Source organism: Chelonoidis abingdonii, chromosome 14, assembly GCF_003597395.2.
Source record: "Chelonoidis abingdonii isolate Lonesome George chromosome 14, CheloAbing_2.0, whole genome shotgun sequence".
In the NCBI taxonomy this organism is placed as follows: domain Eukaryota; kingdom Metazoa; phylum Chordata; order Testudines; family Testudinidae; genus Chelonoidis; species Chelonoidis abingdonii.
This window is the reverse complement of record NC_133782.1, coordinates 32506701-32525406: the sequence shown is the minus strand read 5'-3', so window position 1 is coordinate 32525406 and position 18706 is coordinate 32506701. Positions and strand designations below refer to the sequence as shown.

General features: G+C 47.0%; 2 protein-coding genes across 2 annotated transcripts in view; both read left to right on the top strand.

Moving 5' to 3' along the window:
• FAM83C (family with sequence similarity 83 member C) overlaps positions 1 to 18706 on the top strand; it is a 293103-nt gene that overhangs the window by 25554 nt on the left and 248843 nt on the right. The window lies entirely within an intron of this gene.
• Positions 4414 to 17872, top strand: EIF6 (eukaryotic translation initiation factor 6). Its single transcript, XM_032766547.2, has 5 exons — positions 4414 to 4760; positions 9505 to 9680; positions 13333 to 13509; positions 15165 to 15346; positions 17511 to 17872. The coding sequence occupies exons 1-5, from the start codon at positions 4751 to 4753 to the stop codon at positions 17518 to 17520; spliced, it is 555 nt and encodes a 184-aa protein (XP_032622438.2). The 5' UTR covers positions 4414 to 4750; the 3' UTR covers positions 17521 to 17872.

Below are 18706 nucleotides of genomic sequence, written 5' to 3'. Positions count from 1 at the left end.
TACATCCGCTCTCAGCTATACTCACACTGCTCTACTGACCTGCACTGTATTGCAGGTAGTAGAGCAGAACTGTGTACAATTTTTCCAACTACATCCAGGTATATACACAAAACTGGCAAAAATGATTCTGCTCCCCTTATAAACATCAACTCTGAATACTGACACAAAGGTACACAGGTCCAAGAGCAGAAGCCAAAACAAGATAAAGTATTGACTACTCAGATGTTTTCTTTATAATATAGTACATGAACAAGTTCCCCATGTACTCAAGATGTATTTGTTACAAGTATGTATTATTTATTTACATTGCTTGGACTATTCCCTGCATTGATTCCATTGTATTTCAAGACATCTGATTGAAAAGTCAGTTAAGAGGGAAAGGGCAGATCCATTTATAGGGACCTTTGACATGCTTGGGGGGCTTTGTCCACTTGATGTCATGTAATTTTTTGCCCTCTACCTCATATATTACTTTTCATGTATCTCCATTCCCCTATATGTAAGTCAGATGACCTCTTCTAAAATAAAAAGTAGAATGTTTTAGCTTATGGCAGACCAATTCAAGGAATAATAAAAGATCTTGAACTTCTAATTATTCTGCAATGGCCCAACTGAACGTATAAAGAATAAATCAAGAAAGAAAATACTACAGCAGTAGTCAGCAGACATATTTCTCTCCCATTATTATATAATCTGTCAATGTCAAACTCTGTCATTAGCATGCGCACCCCCTTTTCTTTCCCTCCCTCTCCCCTATAACCCTAGGGAAAATGTTTGGTGGTGGCATAAAAGTCACAGAGAGAAAATGGCTGCAGTCAGAATTCTGACTCCTCAGGCTACTACCGGCTGCCAGTGTGTTTCCAGGACACCAAAGAGTTTATAGAGTAACTACAATATTGAAAACTTTTTCATCTAACGAGCTAACACTACACTGCAGTTTTGCCTTTTCACTATAGGTGGTGCCATGAGCTACAAAGGCGCTTATGGAAGTTTTCCACATGCCTTTTTTTTCAAACCCTAAAGCGGCCTCATAAAAAAAATCCCTAAACGCAACATGCACTGGACTTAGGTCTTGTGTGTTCATATGTCTTGCTACTCTCACACTTCCCATAAAAATGATTCTCAAAGACCAGCAGAGAGAGAGTACATCAGAGGGGCTACATTCAGAGATGAGTCTAACCAGACAACTTATTGTAGTACCTCCCTTAGGGTCCATTATTTTAGGCTCCCTTATGTTTGTTTATTCCCCCATATACATCAGTCTCTAATTAGCCCTCAATCTGTGGAATGGAATCAGTGATCATATTGGCCCAATTTAAAAATGGGTAACTTTAGATAGAATAATCAGATAATTCTTCCTATTAGGGTTAGGCTCTGGAATAGTCTCCTAAGCACAGGTGCAAATGCCTGATTGTTTGGAACATTTAAAACCAAGCTGGCCAAAAGACTAGGGCACACACCCTCAAGATGGTATAAACTCTCAATGGATTATGACAATTTACAACAGCTAAGAATGTGCCCCAGATAATATTTTTAGAATACAATCTTGCATTGGCAGGGGAAGAATCTAGAGACATTTAAGATTTTCTAGATGTCTGAGTCTGTGAATTCACACCTCACATGGAAACAATGAGGATCTGTTAACTGTCAGCTGCAAGAGATCAAAAGTCACCAGCTGGGGAAAAAAATGAAATTACAAAAATTATATATTTTGATCTGTATTTTGATTTTTTAAACACCCCCTTCCAACCCCCATTGTGTGTGAGATTAAGTGCTGCCCAGCCCCGCAAAATTTATTGGGTAGGATCAGTTCAGCTTCCTACCCCTGCAGCTCATTCCCCCCTCCCTCCTGTGGCCTGGACCTCCCCCTCCCACCTGGGGCCTCCCCCGCCCAGGGCTTCCTCGGGTCTGGGCCACCCATCTCCCTCCCCTGCCGTGCAGCTCGCCCTCACTCCCCGCCCGGCGCCGCCCCCCTCCCTCCTGGGGCCTGAGCCACGCCCCTGCCTGCCTGCCTCCCGGGCCCTGGGGCTCGGCCCATCCTCCCCCCGCCCTTGCAGTCTAGATGCTCTTGAGAGAAGAGGCTGGTGTTTTCTAATCCGTGGAGGATTGTAAAGAGAGCTGGGATCTGGACTGTCTCCTTACGCAACTCAGCTCAACTCAGCTCGGTCTCCCGATAGTCCTGCTGCATCGTCTTAGAAAGGTGACTAGAAATATGTGTGTCAGGCTAGGACAGGACCATTGGCTTATATCAGTGGCTCTCAACCTTTCCAGGCTACTGTACCCCTTTCAGGAGGCGGATTAGACTTGCGTACCCCAAGTTTCACCTCACTTAAAAACTACTTGCTTACAAAATCAGACATAGAAATTCAAGTGTCACAGCACATTGTTACTGAAAAATTGCTTACTTTCTTCTTTTCCCCATATAATTATAAAATAAATCAGTTGGAATATAAATATTGTACTTACATTTCTGCATATAGAACAGTATAAACAAGTCATTGTCTGTATGAAATTTTAATATGTACTGACTGTGCAGTGCTTTTCACATAGCTTGTTGTAAAACTAGGCAAATATCTAGATGAGTTGATATACCCCTGGAAGACCCCATGTAACCCCAGAGGTATACCTACCCCTGGTTGAGAACCACTGGCTTATGTAACAGCATTGCATTTCTAGTATTCTCCATTTCTTCTGCTTCCCAGCTTCTTGTTTGCTTTTGACCACTGGTGGTGGTGAGCAGAGGTTTCAGTTGAGCTGGATACCCAGGGCTTTTTCTTGGCTATTACATTTAACTTGCCGGTAAGATGTATGAGTAGTTCAGGCCGGTCCCTCCAGCCCGCATTATCGTGCACTTGTCAATACTGAATTTCATTTGCTCTCATGTTGCTCCTTCACCTAGATTGATTTTGTCCCTCTGAAGTTCCTCACTGTCCTCTCCAGTCTTGATTAACTTAGGACATGTCTACAGGTATAGCGCTGCTGTAGTACAGCTGTGCCCATGCAGTGCATCTGGTGAAGATGCTCTATGCCAGAGGTGGGGAAACTACAGCCTGTGGCCACATCTGGCCCGCAGGGCCTTCCTGCCTGGCTCTTGAGCTCCCGGCTGGGGAGGCTAGCCCCTGGCCCCTCCCTTGCTGTCCCCCCTCACCCACAGGCTCAGCTTGCCACTCTGGGTGGCGTGACTGCAAGCTCCTGCCGGGCAGCGTGGCTGGGAGAGCCACCGGCCTGCCCCAGTGCTCTAGACTGCGCGGCAGTGTGGCTGGCTCCAGCTGGGCAGTGTGGCTGCCGGTCCTGATGTGGCATGGTAAGGGGGCAGGGAGCAGGGGGCCTTGATAAGGGCCAGAGGGTCCCAGGGGGGGGGGCGGGGGGGCAGCCAGGGGACAGGGAGCAGAGGGCAGTTGGATAGGTGTGGAAGTCCCGGGGGGGCCTGTCAGAGGGCAGGTGTGTGGATAGGGGTCAGGGGACAGGGAGCAGTGGGGGTTGGATACGGGGTGGGGTTCTGGGTAAATGTCGTCAGCTATTCCTTGCTCCAGGAAAACATCAGCAGACAGTCCTTTCGCACCGTTTTCTCCTGGATTGCCCTTGCAGACACAATAGCACGGCAACCCTGGAGCCCATCCGGTTGTTTTTATTCCCGTCACCGTATGTGTACTAGATGCCGCAGAGACAGAGGCGATACTCCAGCGCTACACATCAGGACCCGGATAGCCACGCTTGCGGGGGGGGGGTTGGTATGGGGTGCGGCGGTTCTGAGCGGGGGTAGTCAGGTTGTTGGATGGGGGTGGGGGCCAGACTGTTTGGGGAGGCACAGCCTTCCCTACCCGACCCTTCATACAGTTTTGGAACCCCGATGTGGCTCTCAGACCAAAAAGTTGGCCCTGCTCTCTGCGGACGGGGCTCGTCAGCATAATAAAACCACCTCCATGAGCAGCAGAAGCTCTGTCTGTGTGAGAAGCTCTTCCACATACATAGTGCTATGCACACGTGCGCTTATGGCAGTGTAACTTATGTTGCCGACAAAACTGTAATGTAGATAAGGCCGTGGCCTCAGGTAATGGTGTGGCATGTAGTTTTAGCCACCTCACTGTTCTCGCCTTTATCCAGATCATTGACAGATAAATTAAACAGCAGGTGTCCTAGTATCTGCCCTAGAGGCGTCATTCTTTGTTTTCTAACCCATGACTGTACCTCACCTCTCACCCCACAGTACTTTAGTTTCCTTACTAGCTTCCCATGATGGACTTTGAATTTATTTGGACTTCAGACAGCTTTTGACAATCAGCCTGATCTTTATTTGCTGCGTTGCTGACACATTTAAAGAATTCTAGTCCTCTCTTTAACAGGAAATTAATTCATTTTAGTTGGGAAAATCGTGTGGGTCTAGTGGACAGGGCACGCTGCACTGGGGCTCAGGAAGCCTGAGTTCTATTGCTGACTCTGCCATTAACCTGCTGTAAAGCTTTGGGCAAATCTGTGAACTTCTCTGCCTCTCAGTCTCCCCATCTGTAAAATGGAGATACTCACCTTTATAAAACAGGTCAGGAACATCAGATCTCTTGCTCAGGTATCTTGACCTGATTTTCCTGGGGTATGAGTCCCTCTGGATTGAGTGGAATTCTCTGTATATGTCACTCTTTGCTTTGCAGCATCATTTCACTGTCTTTCTTATTGCAGTATCTTTGAGGGGGAGCTTTCTGAGACCATCCCTGTTGTTCACGCTTCCATCGCTGGCTGTCGGATCATTGGGAGAATGTGTGTTGGTAAGTCATGTGCTTCGAGCTGATACCTTTGTGGTGTGCTCTTAATGGGGATTGGGCTGGAACATGTCATTTCACAAGATTCTAGACTCATTCTGCAGTATAAAGAATCCTCTGAGTCAAGACGTTCTGTAACTGGATCTGCCTAGAACCACCCGTTCCCATATTGAACAGGGGTTAGAGTTTGAGGTTCCAGCTGTGACAAATAGGGGATAGTAGGAGGACTGCAGATATAGCCCCGTGGACCCGAAGGGACTTCTTTTTAGAGGTTGTTGAGTGGAGCCAGTCCTGAGGGTGGGGCAGAGGAGTGGAACTGGGAAGACTTATTTCCAAAATCAAAGATGTCATAGGTTTTGGCTTCTGTTGTGGTGGTGGGGGAAATCACATAGCCACTCCTCTGCAGCATGTTTCACACGCCTCTACTTCTGGGGATGTGGAGTTCAGTGTCGTGTAAGTTTCTCTTGCTGATAAATCTGCAGGGAATACCCTGTTTTGATGGGCATTAATGGTTCAGCATCTAGCCATTACAAATACATATTGCAAAGGCAACATTCCTGCTTTCACTAGCATGTAACCAGGGACGCAGCAGGACACAGCTCTTGTTTTTACGATCTGTTCCGGTGAAAGGAGGGAGAATGTTCTGTCCTTTATCAGTTTTGTCTGGAGAAGCTTTTGACAGATCTTGATTATTATTATAGCTGTGCCACATTAGAGTAATGAAATGAGCATAGTTGGGAACGCCAGTTAGATTATTAGCAGTCTAGCATCTGCAAGGGGAATTTCATTTCTGATTAAAGGGGAAGAAACTGAGGCTTCTGCCCTTTTCACTTTGCTTGGTAGGGTTTTTTAAAGGAATTCCTCCCAGCCCCCCGCCCTTGTGTTAGAAATTCAGGTCTTGTTTGCTCTGTGAGACTGCAGTCACTGGGGGACTTGTGAAATCCTGAATTAACAGGCCAAGAAGGGAAAGTGAATTTTAATCAGACTGTTTTAAAACTGTTTTTAATAACACCTAGTTAACATTTTGGGGAAAGGACACCTTTGTTAAAGGTTCTGTCTGCGCACTCTGCATAATTAACAAGGCCTGAGACCCCAAAGCCCCTCAAGTAAAACCAGGATATTCCTGATGGCCAAGGCTGTGGGTTTTTTTAAAAAAAAATTTAAAGGCAAAAGAATATCTTAAAAAAACAAATCTCAAATCATTCCTCTTGTTGCTTCTTTATCAGAGAGAAAGTCCCCAGCAACCAAGGATACATCTGCACAATGATAAACCCGCAGCTGGCCTGGGTCAGCTCACTTGGACTTATGGTCCGGTGGTTGCAAGGACCTTCCTACAGGTCGCCTTGGACTCGGCAGGTTTGGCCACTTGCACGATGGCTACCACCATAGCCATGAGACACAGCTGCTGGCTTCAGGTCTCGGTGTTCCAGCATGAGGCCCAGAACACTATCCAGGACCTACCTTTTGACTGTTCAGGACTTTTTGCAGAGCAGACAGACTCTAGGTTCCATAGCCTTAAGGACTTGTGGGCAATCCTTAAATCCCCGGGGGTTCACATGCCGCCCCCCCTAAGGAAGCTGTTCAAATCTCAGCCCGCCCCATGCTTCTGTTCTGCTCCTCCCAGGTAGGACTACAATAGGAAACAGAGCAGGAGTAACAGGAGGCACCCATCTCAGTCCTCCTCGGGCCTCAAAACCGAACTTTTGAAGTTGTGCCTGAGGATGGTGCACCAATTCAAATTCCGGATCCTTCCCCTCTTTTTGTGAATCATCTGTTCCATTTCTACCATGCCTGGTCTCAAATAACTTCAGACTGATGGGTCTTGAGCATGGTAGAATTGGGATATTCTCTCCAATTCTGTTCTCTCCCGCCTTCCCACTCACTATCCCTGTCCCTCCTCAGGGACCCTTCTCACAAGAAATTTCTAGTGCAGGAGGTGCAAATGCTCCTACAACTTAGGACAGTAGAGGAGGTCCCTCTGGAGTTCAGGGGCAGAGGGTTCTACTCCTGATATTTCCTAATCCCCAAGGCCAAGGGTGGGCTCAGACCTATTTTAGACCCGCAAAACCTAAACAGATTCATGAATCTATTAAGTTCCTCATGGTCTCTCTGGCTTCCATCATTTCCTCCCTGGATCTGGGGGACTGGTACACCGCCCTTGACTTGGAGGATGTGTACTTTCAAGTGTCCCCAGATGGTTTCTGTGATTCGTGGTCAACAACATTCACTATCAGTTCACGGTCCTTCCCTTTGGCCTCTTGGCGACCTCTTGGGTATTCACCAAGTGCATGGCGGTCATGGCAGCCTTCTTATGGAAGCAGCAGGTGCAGGTATTCCCATACGTAAGTGACTGGCTAATCAAGGGCCGTTACCAGGCCCAAGTGGAGGACCAGCCTGGAGCGGACAATGTTCCTCTGGTTCTGCCTCATCCTGAATGTGGCAAAGTTGACCATAACTTCCACTCAAAGGATAGAGTTCATCAATGCCCTCTTGAACTCCACTCAGGCCGGAGCCTTTCTTCCGGAATCTCATTTCCTTGCCATGAGCACCATCATAGAGGATCTCAAAAGGTTCGCAACCACGATGACTAGAAATTGCCTAAAACTGCTTGGGAATATGGTGATTTGCACGTATGTGGCACAGTGTGTCAGGCTGCAGCTCCGTCCCCTTCAGGCGTGGCTAGCTTGAGTGTACAGGCTGAAACAAGACCACCTAGACAGACTGGTCACAATCATTCCTGGTCCTCAAGTCCCTCCATTGGTGGCTCAATCCGCAGTCAGTCTGCGCAGGCAGACCCTTCTCCAGACTTCAGCCCTTGCTGTCACTAGTCACAGATGGATCAGCGATGGGATGGGGAGCACGCCAAGGTCTATGGTCCCCAGGCAGAACTTTTGCTGCACCTCAATGTCAGGGAGCTGCATGCAGTGCGCCTTACTTGCCAGACATTTCAAACCCATCTATACGGCAGATGTGTACCAGTGTTGACAGACTATGCTACAGCGATGTTCTATATAAACAGACAGGGTGGTGCTCACTCCTTTCCCCTGTGTCAGGAAGCCCTCAGGCTGTGGGACATCTGCATCACTCACTCGATACACTTGGAGACATCGTACCTTCCGGGCTCACAGAACGAACTGGCCGATTACCTCAGCAGATTTTTTCACATCCATGAGTGGTCTCTCCGCCTGAACGTCACGAACAGCATTTTCCAAATAGACCTGTTTGCAGCGTGAAGCAACAAGAAGTGTCAGCAATTCTGCTCCTTCCTGGATCACAGCCCAGGCTTACTCGCAGATGCCTTTCTCCTCTCATGGAAGGGGTGCCTGCTGTACTCATTCCCACCTTTCCCACTCATCCACAAGGTCTTGCTCAAGGTCTGACAGGAGAAAGTGTCATTAGTCTTGATAGCACCAGTGTGGCCCCATCAGCACTGGTTCACCACACTGCTAGACCTGTCAGTGGACACACACATAGCCCTGCCCATGGTTCCAGATTTGATCACGCAGGACCACAGCTGCCTCCAGCACCCCAACCTGGAATCGCTCCACCTCACAGCATTGAAAGTCCATGGCTGACCTCATTAGAGCTTGCGTGCTCTGACTTGGTTAGGGAGGTCCTCCGTGGCAGTAGGAAGCCCTCCACTCAGGCCACTTATCTGACTAAGTGGAAGAAATTTTCTGTTTGGTCTCTGCAAAAGAGCACTCCTTCATTGCAGGCCTTGATTCCCTTCATCCTGGACTATTTACTTCACCTAAAACAGCAGGGTCTGGCGATGTCGTCAGTCAAGGTGCACCTGGCTGCGATTTCAGCTTTCCATCCCAGCTCAGCTGGGCCACCGAGTATTTGCTAACCCCGTGGTTGGCCACTTCCTCAAGGGGCTGGACAGGCTGTACCCTCAGGTACGGCAGCCGATTCCCCTATGAGATCTTAACCTGGTGCTCTCAAGGGTGATGGGTCCTCCCTTTGAGCCCCTAGCAATGAGCTCTCTACTTTACCTTCTTTGAAGGTGGTGTTCCTAGTGGCTATAACGTCAGCCAGTAGGGTGTCTGAGCTAAAGGCCCTGACATCCGAGCCCCCTTATACCGTGTTTTACAAGGCAAATGTGGCTGCACCTAGTATTCCTCCTGAAGGCTAGAGACGATGCTGTGTTTGGCAGAGCTGTGCTACGGTCTGTAACTCTCTGAACTCTGACCCCTCCTCCACGGGACTGCTTGGGAATCACCTACTTGGAGTTGACATGAGCAAACACTCGGAGAAGAAAAAATGGTTACCTGCCTTTTGTAATGGTTGTTCTTCAAGATGTGTTGCTCACGTCCATTCCAAGTCCCACCCGCCTCCCCTCTGTCGGAGTATTCGGCAAGAAGGGACTAAAGAGGCAGCGGGTTGGCAGGGACCATGAAGGTGTCACTCCAGGGGGCTCCACAGCCGACCCGACAGATACCACTCTAAGGGAAAACCTTCCGATGACTCTGTAAGCGGCGCGGGTACACCTACTTGGAATGGACGTGAGCAACACATCTTGAAGAACAACAGTTACGAAAGGTAGGTAACTGTTTTTTTTGACTCTAACCCCTGGGTGCTGGCTTGTTTTTTAATGGGAACTTTGCCTCAGTCATGCTGTATGTTGGGGGAGGTGCTGGGTGAGCCTGAGGAGCCCTGAGGCCAGGTTGTTTGAAGGCTAGGAAGTGGACAAGCCCAGCGGGTGAACACCTTTGACTTGGTCTGAAGCAGAACTCCTTTTTCCTTCTAGGGAACCGGCATGGACTGTTGGTCCCAAGCAGTACAACAGACCAGGAGCTTCAGCACATCCGCAACAGCCTGCCAGACTCAGTCCGAATCCAAAGGGTGGAGGAGCGTCTCTCAGCTTTGGGCAATGTCACCACATGCAATGACTATGTAGCACTTGTCCATCCAGACCTCGACCGGGTAAATGGCTTTTGTTCTTTTACAAGTGCAGACCTTTAAAGCGAACCGCACCCTAGAGCTAGATTTCTTAGTTATTGGGGATCGCTATGAGCATTTCCAGTTCATGCCGAGTAACACAAGGCTGCATGCTAATAGCATTTTACAGCAGGGGAACCTGCTTTATCTAGCCTTTCATTCTTCTCGGCAGAGGAATGGCAGAGTTGACGTCTGTTCTAAAAGCCTACCTCAAGGTTTGGGGTCGAGTGCCCGTCATTCTCCCTTTCACTAATCCTTATTTATAGGGCAGATAAAAAGACAAGCTCTGTCCTGAAGAGTTTACAGTCTAGTGTTCAACATACAGGCAGTCCTTGGACTTACCACACAATTGGTTTCTGAACATTGTCGTAAATTGTAACTCCACAGTGGGACCGAGCATCATGAAGTTGAAACCAGTTGTCATAAATTGTATCAGGGTGTCAGTTCAGAAGCTTCATAAGTCGAATGTCGTAAAGCCAAGGACTGCCTGTACTGGGACTAATGGAGAGGTAATAGAATGGAGGACAGGTGTGATGACAGTATCAGGTGGTTACTCACTTGAGGCATGTGTGCATCTGGATGGCTAAACTGCAACTGATTTTTTCTCTGGATGCACTGTGAACAATGTGGATGAGTTGGATTTTAGGGGGATTTGAGTGAGGGAAGGGGTGGTGAGCTTGTATCCTGGTGTACAGGATGGAGGAAAGCAGAGAAATGGAAGTCAGGGACCCAGAAGCACAAAGGCTGTCATGGTGTGGTTGAGGGGGCAGGGTAAGAGATTAAGTTATAGGCATAGGCAGGAGCAGAGCTGTACATGGCTTTGAAACAAATAGGAGAATGTGATGCAGTTGAGAACAGGCAGTCAAATGAGAGCTACAAGGAGGGGGTAATATGGCTAGATTTGGCAGGGCAGATCACTGGAGGCAGCGTTTTGATGGGATTGGGGGCACAGTTTGGGTGCCAGGAAGTTCAGACAGAGGAAGGTTGTGAAATTGAAATGGGAGATGATTAGAGAGTTTTAGCAGCTGAGACTGAGAAAAAGCTGCTAGAACCTGAATTGTGTGTGTTCTTGCTAGCAGAGTGCAGCCAGTATTATGTTGGTTGGTTCCTGCCAAGTGAATTTCCACCCTGCCTGGGAGCACGGTCTGCCAACACTTGTGTTCTCATTAAACAAGTTCATTACTGCAAACTGATTTGGTTCTTGGTCTATCAAATTCCTTTCCTTCACTGCCTCAATTAGCTTGTTTCTCTGCTTAGGCCAGTTTCATATTTTTCCTCCCCAGGGTAATGTAGGGGTCCAGCAGGATCTCCAGAGGGACCTATGTCCGTAGGTGAAGATGTCTAGGAGAAGTGAAGTGGAGAGCCATAGGAGCCCCTTGTGGAGAGGGCTGCACCTTGAAGGAATAGCTCCTTGTTTCGGATGCTGCTGTGCATCTTCCAGTCTGTCCACAAAAAGCTGATTAACAAACAGCCCAGAAAAGTGTGTTCTCTGTAATACACTTGTTCTGGGATGAACTTGTGGCTGAAGCCCAGTGCTGCAAGTCAGGAGACTTGAGTCTGTTCTTAGCTCTGCCTCAGACTCCCTGTATGATGTTGGGCTAGTCATTTAGCTTTCTGTATTCCTCAGGTGATAATACCTCACAGGTGTCTTAATCATTCAGCAGACCAGTCAGGACTGTGCTTGGGGTTGTACAAGCGCATATGAGGACATGGCTTCCTGCCCCAAAGAACTAACAGTAAATGAAGAATCTAATGCTCTGACTTGAAAAATGCTTTGAAATCTTTGGATAACAGATGATGTACCAGTGCAGAGTATTGGTGGAGGCAATATTTGTTCTGTGTTCTGGTGTCGAAGTGTCTTTCCTTGCTAGGTTGTTGCACAACCGATGTTCCCCTCCTTCCGCTTACATCAGGTTATGAATTGGACAACTACTAATCAGATTTGTCAGTGAGGCCTGTCAAAGACTAGTGCTAACTATTGGATTTGGTATCCATGCCTGAAAGAAGAGACCATGTAATTCTTCCACCTGTTCCCATTGAGCAAGTACATGTTCCGTTCAGCACCTGGACTAGGGAAAAGGGTCTCTCTGTGCTGGCGATCTCACCTCTTAATTCGTTGTTGTTGCTTGTTTGACAGTATCACAAACAGAACAGAGACAGTCCCTGCCCCAAAGAGCTTTAATCTGAGTAGAAGGCAAAAGACAGTCAAATACAGCAAAGAGGTTGAGGATATAAGGAAACAATGAGACCATATTGGTCAGCATGATACGCAGTGGTCTGAGGCCACCCACTGCCTAGCTTCAGGTTTTGGAGACATCACGGCAGAAAGGGAGCATGGAAGAGGACAGAGAGGGAGATGACTTTGTGGTTGTTTACAAGTTTCTCCCATGTGTAGGGCAGCATAGGTGACAGTAGGGGGTGCTTGTTTGAAAGTTTAATATGTGGGTGGTGGAGACTGGCATTATTGGCAGAATGGAATTGAGTCAACATCTCAATATTCATATCGGAGATGCTAGCTTGGGTGGGGATAGGCTGTGAAGGGCCTTGAAAGTGAATGCAGATAGTTTGTGTTTGCTATGATGGAGCAGGGGGAGCAAGTGAAGGGATGCAAAGAGGGGTGACGTCAAAAGGAGATGCCAGGAAAGCTTACCTTTGCAGCCATGTTTTGAATGGCTGTAAGTGAGGTGAGAAGGAATTTATCAAGGCTGGAGTGGAGTAGATGTAGTGACTGAGATGGTGAGAGGCTAGACAAGGGCTTTAGCTGTATGGCTGGAGAAGAACGGCGGTCTTAGGTCTTTTTGCAGGAAAAAGCGGCAACATGCAGACACATGGATGTGTCAGTCTAGAGGGCCATGTTTAAGATGATGCCCAGGTGATAGTGAAGATGGTGGTGTTACCCACAAGGAGGGGGAGGATTTTTGATGAAAGGTTAAGAGCTCTGTTTTGGTCATATTGAGCTTAAGCTGACAGCTGGACACTCACCAGGAAACCTGAGATACCGGCTGAGATATTAGATGGAATAGAAGATGACAGATCTGGAGTGGAGAGATGGGTCTGTGAGGAATCTTAACATAAAGATGATAGTTGAAGATTCATAGATTCAAAGGCCAGAAGGAGCCACTGTGATCATCTAGTGTGACCTAGAGACCTTCCCCAAAATAATTCCTAGAGCAGGTCTTTTTAGAAAAACATCCAGTCTTGATTTAAACGTTGTCAGTGTTGAAGAATCACCACACCTTGGGTAAATTGTTCCAAGGATTAACTACTCTCTCTGTTAAAAAATTACACCGTATTTCCAGTCTAGCTTCAACTTCCAAAGTAAACAAACCATGGATGGGCAGGTAAGATAGAAGAGGAGGAGCATGGTTGACTGTGTTGAAGTCAACTGGCAGGTCAAGGAGAGTGCTAATTGTTTTTTGTTGTTGGACCTAAAAGAAGGTGTAGTTAATATACTTACAAAATGAAAATCTGAGCTCTTGAAAGTCAAAATAGATTCTTCCAAAACACCCTAAGCAGGTTTTCTCCCAAGTGTAGTTCTGCTCCCAGCTCAACTAACATGGGGGTTTTACATAATATTCTGAGTTCTGAGATAACATTTGTGCCCAGGACACATGCTTCTCATTTTATGTATTTACAGGAGACTGAAGAGATCTTGGCAGATGTGCTCAAAGTAGAAGTTTTCAGACAGACGGTTGCAGACCAGGTTCTGGTAGGAAGTTACTGTGCTTTTAGTAACCAGGGAGGACTTGTGCACCCAAAGACTTCAACTGAAGACCAGGATGAGCTCTCCTCACTGCTGCAAGTCCCGCTTGTGGTAAGGCATTTGTAGCCTTGTGCTTTCTCTCTCCCTTCCCACCCCAGAGTCTTATAAGGAGAGGTTTGGATCTTCCCAGCCTCCATGTTGTGTCCTCCTCCCGGCTGCATTGTCTGCCTCATCTAGCTTTTATCAAGCAGCTTTAGAGTGTGGACTTGTTCGTTTCACCACTGCCCACGTGAAAAGAAACTGTGCCCTCTCAGTAGTGTGTCTTTCCTCCTCCCCCAAATAGCCTCTCAAGTCTTCCGGGTAGCAAATGCCCCAGCTGCCAAAACTTCCCACTCCAACTTCTAAACTGCAGGTGTATGTTTCAGTGCTAAAGTCTCTGGCAAACAAAGTTGAAGTAGTAAAATAAATGTCGTCGTCATCCGTGTGAACACTGCTGTGAGCCTGTGCTGATTGCACTGTGGGGAGGAGCTGGCCTGGAAGGCAGTACCATGCTGTTCTGGGTTTGCTGCTGGAGTGAAGTTGAATGGGCTGCATAGGACACGTTGCCTGTTCACAAGGTGTTGCACTCTGATGGCTAACGAGAGATCTGCCCTGTATTGTGGTGGTGTCATCTTGGAGTGTAGGGAAGGAGTGATGTGATTTGGCCTTTACTGGCCTTTTAAAAATTCCAGTGGTAGAATTGTTCCCTTTGAACCATGCGGTGGCAAACTGGTCCCCAGTCCGATTTGTCACTTTCAGCATAGCTGTAGAGTTTCGTTTCCCATCTGTTGTGTTCTGCTTGATTTCTGTGCAGTTAATTTCTCCTCTGGGTTTAAATGCCGCTTAGCTTTTGCTCTTGTTCTGCTTTTCTTTCTTTAAAGAGAGGTTAGCTGTCCTATTAATGTCTTCAATTTAGTTTTTCTAAAGTGTATTTTCTTCCAGAGAGAGAGAATACATATGCAGCGCTGCCTTCAGAAGCTGTCTGGTTTTATTTGTAGCTTAGCATTGTTAGTTCTCTAGTTCAGTGGTTGCTTTAATTGCTTTGGAATCAGAGGTCTCTGTAGCATAAATCTGGTGTGCAGCAGTTGGGCTGAGAGGGGAAGTGACTGCTCCTGCTTTCTGGGACTACATGGGGAACCTGCTGTTGCCCAGCCCAGCCCAGCCACCATGCCCCAGGAGCACTGGGCAGTATTTAAGCCGGAGGTTAGAAACCTGAATTAGGAGCTGATCTAAAGCTGAGCAGTTGATCATAGGGGCAAGAGACTGGTTGTGGGGAATAATGACTGTACATTGTCTCCTGTTCCTCTGGACGTTGGTCCACCTTTCAGCAGAAGTATCCATCATAGAAGAAAAGCTTCTATCTGTCACCACTGTCTCCTAAACAGAATTTTAAATAACCAAATATTACATTGTCCAGTTATATAGATGTAAATAGTTGAACCAGCATTACCCATATAGGTCTGCTTATGGATGGAACCCACATGAAAAAACTACCATGCTTCAGCCCAAAAATGTGTCTCAGTCAGTTTCTTACCATCAGAGAGGTAACATTTTCAAACACAATGGTCTCAAATCATTGTAAGCATTGTGGTGACAGGAGTCTGCGGGATAGTTTGGACTGGTGCCCTTCCCTGGTGACTAGCAATACAATAAAGTATAATTGATTAGCTGTTGCTGTCACTATGGTCTTGTGCTGACCCCTTTCTCTCTCTGTTTGTCTTTGCCAGGCTGGAACAGTAAATCGTGGCAGTGAGGTTATTGCTGCAGGGATGGTTGTGAATGATTGGTGTGCTTTCTGTGGGCTGGACACAACCAGCACAGAGCTATCGGTTATCGAGAGCATCTTCAAACTGAACGAAGCGCAGCCAAGTGCCATTGCTACCAGCATGAGAGATTCCTTGGTTGACAGGTAGGTGACATCGTATAATGTGCATATGCATCTTCAAAACCTGCAAAAACGTTAGCAAAGACGAGCTAGCCAGGGTTTGTTTTCCAGGATTCATTTCTTTCCATTGGGTTTTCTTTAGATTCTAAGTTTTGTCAAAAATTAAAAAGATACAAGCTCTATTTTCTTTAATTCTTCCAAGTAGCTTTTTCTGCTAGTCACTTTCATAAGCATGCTTAGGGCTCTTATTACCTCTATGACATTATAATAGGAACCTACTAATTTTAACTATAATTAGTTTCCAAGCTCTGTCCTCAATTTTCACGTGCTCATCTTCTAGAAAATTAAGTATATGGGCTGAAATTTTCCATGCTTTTTTCCCCCTGAAGATTAATTTTATTTTTGAGCAAAAGCCCTTCAGCTGTTTTTGAGAACAGTGAGTGAGAGGTACAGTTGTTACAAGCATTTCACCATACTGTTTTAGACATAATAAAACAAAAATGACTGAAGCTTGAATCGTGGCCTGGATGTAGTGTAGTCTTTAAGGACCAGCACCTTTGCTTGGTTTGCAAGGGAAAACCTTGGTTTTGATTAACCAGAACTTCTGAGCATTTGAAAACAATGTGCTGAAGATGTGTGCTAGGTTTTTCCATTAAGCCTGTATATATGCACGTGGAAATAGTGCACTTCTCAGTGATGTGTGACATAAAACATTCATAGCTTTTAAAATGACTGAACTGGTTTCCTTCAAACTGGGCTGGAATTCTGGATCTGTGAGATCTGCAGAACTATCCAAGTTTCACCAAGCCAAGACTATAACAGGGTTCAAAAAAGAACTAGATAAATTCATGGAGGATAGGCCCATCAGTGGCTATTGGCCAGGGTGCCGTCCCTAGCCTCTGTTTGCCAGAAGCTGGGAGTGGGCGGCGGGGAATGGATCACTTGCTGATTACCTGTACCATTCATTCCCTCTGGGGCACCTGGCAATGGCCACTGTCAGAAGACAGGATACTGGGCTAGATGGACCTTTGGTCTGACCCAGTGTGGCCGTTCTTACGTTCTTATGAATAAAATTTTGATAGTTTAAAAATACTTCATGTTTAAATTTAGCACATTTACACAGCTGTGACCCTCCTGCCATGCTAGTGATGATGACCGCCATTGTCACCACTTGCTATTCTTGGTGGATGAGCACCCACTGTGGAACATTGATGGGAGGTTTTTTCAGTGTGGATGCAGCTGTATATCTTGGGACCAACTTTCACTGACTGGGCCTGTCACTGTTTGAGGACTGACAGGGACTTCACCGACGTGATAGTAGAGACTCTGCTGAAGATCTGCGATTTCTCAAAAGTTCCCAATTGAGAAAATACTTTGGGCTCAGCAATGGGTCAGATGTATTTCTGCTGCCTTAAAGGGCTTTTAAACAATGTACTTCCTAGCTGTAAGTGTGCGGTTCCTTGTCCTGGGCTGAGTGGGGGTGTGGTGCATCATGGTCCTCCCCAGTGGTGGCTATATAGGGGTCCTTGTATATGACTTTATAAGGGGTTTTGGAATCCTTTTGAGCTGAAAGGCCCTATGAAAATACATTTTCTAAATGAGCTGGACATCTGCAAAGCTAGGAACTTTACTTGCCCTTATGATTATGGTTGTACCTCTTTTATGTGCCAGGGTGTGTGGACAAGCTACATAGACATGTCCCTGCCTGAGTGTTCCCAGTTTAGTGGCTGGGTTCTCGTTTCCATTGTGGCTCCTCTATGCCACTCCAGTTGAAAGGTCCCCTTTATGCCAGCCCACAGGAAGGTCCTTGGGGTTGTTGAGTGAAACAGTTCCATGCTGCCCCTCCACAGCTCCTGATTTAATGGGTGGATGCAACTGAGCATAAGTCAGAGCAATCCTGAGGCTGCTTGAACTTTCTCTGGGGGCTATGCAGGTCCCCAGGCAAGGCTGAGAATGCTGGAGAGGTACCATGTTCTTGCTGGCCTGGTGAATCTGGCTGTGAGTTCTCGTTTGGTCCAGTGCACTAGTTCTGTTACTCTCAATTTATGTAACTTCACGTTCTACAACAACCCTCAGGAATTATAGGGCAGAAAGCTGGTCAGCGAAGAGATTGATTTGCTACAGCTGAGATGCCAGCTGCCCTTACCTGCTCTCCGTTTGTTAAACCTGATTTCTGTTTTCTTTCTAGTTTGACATGAGAAGCGCTGCCCTGACCTTCCGGCACTGACTCAGGAGCAAAGTGCCAGGCTCCTGTTTCATCTACTTTCTGAATTACAGACACCAGATCCTTCTTCTATCATTTCTGTGGACCCTTCTGGGAGGGTGCCACATAACCAACATTTTTAATGTTCTGTTAACTACTTCCTACTACAGAAACCTGGCAAACAGCATGAGTGAGTTATAAATATGAAGTGTTGTGTTGCCGGCTGCTGTTTTCCGGTCCTTTCAGTGATTTCAGTGCTGCCACAATCTGTAACATTAGAGCTGCTCTATTTGTGAAGCTGACTTGGGCTCTTACAGTCGCTAAAGATGCTTCTGTTCATACTTCAATTCTGGTCTGTCTCTCTTTGCATTGACACCCTCCTCCTCACCCCGCCCCCCCCTCCCCCCGAGGGAATTTTCTCCTATAAAAGGGAGTGGTTTTCTAACAAACAATAGATTTTAAAACACACTTAAAATGGCTTAATGAAAGCATAATGCTTCCTCTCGCCTGTTGCTAGACGGTTCTTCCCAGGTCAGATGGCCGTAGGCTACTTTGCCCTGGCTATAGCTTTACAGAAAAGGTCTGAGGTTGCAAGCACCAAAGATTGTGGCTGTCTGGTGTCTTTCTGAACTCAGCTGCTCTGTGTCCCTGCCTCGCACTCTGAAGCTGTCCCTTTGGAGTGAGGAAACGGGCATATCAAATGGCAAGTAGGTGTCAGTTCTGCTTACAAACAAAGCTGCTTCATAAGGGACTATCCAGGAGTGATAGGGAACAGGTGGGGCAGCCAGGGCTCTGAAAGCAAAAGGTGCCTCTGGGGTTCAAGTGACCTCATTCTCCCTAGCTGTTCAGTTCACGTATACATCTAACACGGGAGCCATTGGCCCCGGCCCGCAGAGAGTGTAATAACAACGCATTGGGACAGCTGCTCCCCCTTAGCTGTCAGATATACTACATGCTCCCCACACCCTCCCTGACTGCTGCTGATTGTCTCCTATGTCACATTGCAGAGGAATGCCTGTTAATGAAGACCTACCAAAGACATAATGTCTGTGATCCCCAGAGGGGCAGCTCCCATGAAAGGAATCTGCGAGTCTTTGCCTGTGGAATTGGGCTCTGCCCTTCCCCGGAGGTGCTTAGCAGGGCTCTCTCCTTGGTCTCCTGGCACCTTTGACATGCTGCTT

Bases quoted from the DNA above. Each gene is read 5' to 3' on its own strand.
- EIF6 (XM_032766547.2), top strand. The intron at 9,681-13,332 runs GTAAATGGCTTT...ATGTATTTACAG, and splicing joins TCCATCCAGACCTCGACCGG to GAGACTGAAGAGATCTTGGC. The intron at 13,510-15,164 runs GTAAGGCATTTG...TGTCTTTGCCAG, and splicing joins TGCTGCAAGTCCCGCTTGTG to GCTGGAACAGTAAATCGTGG.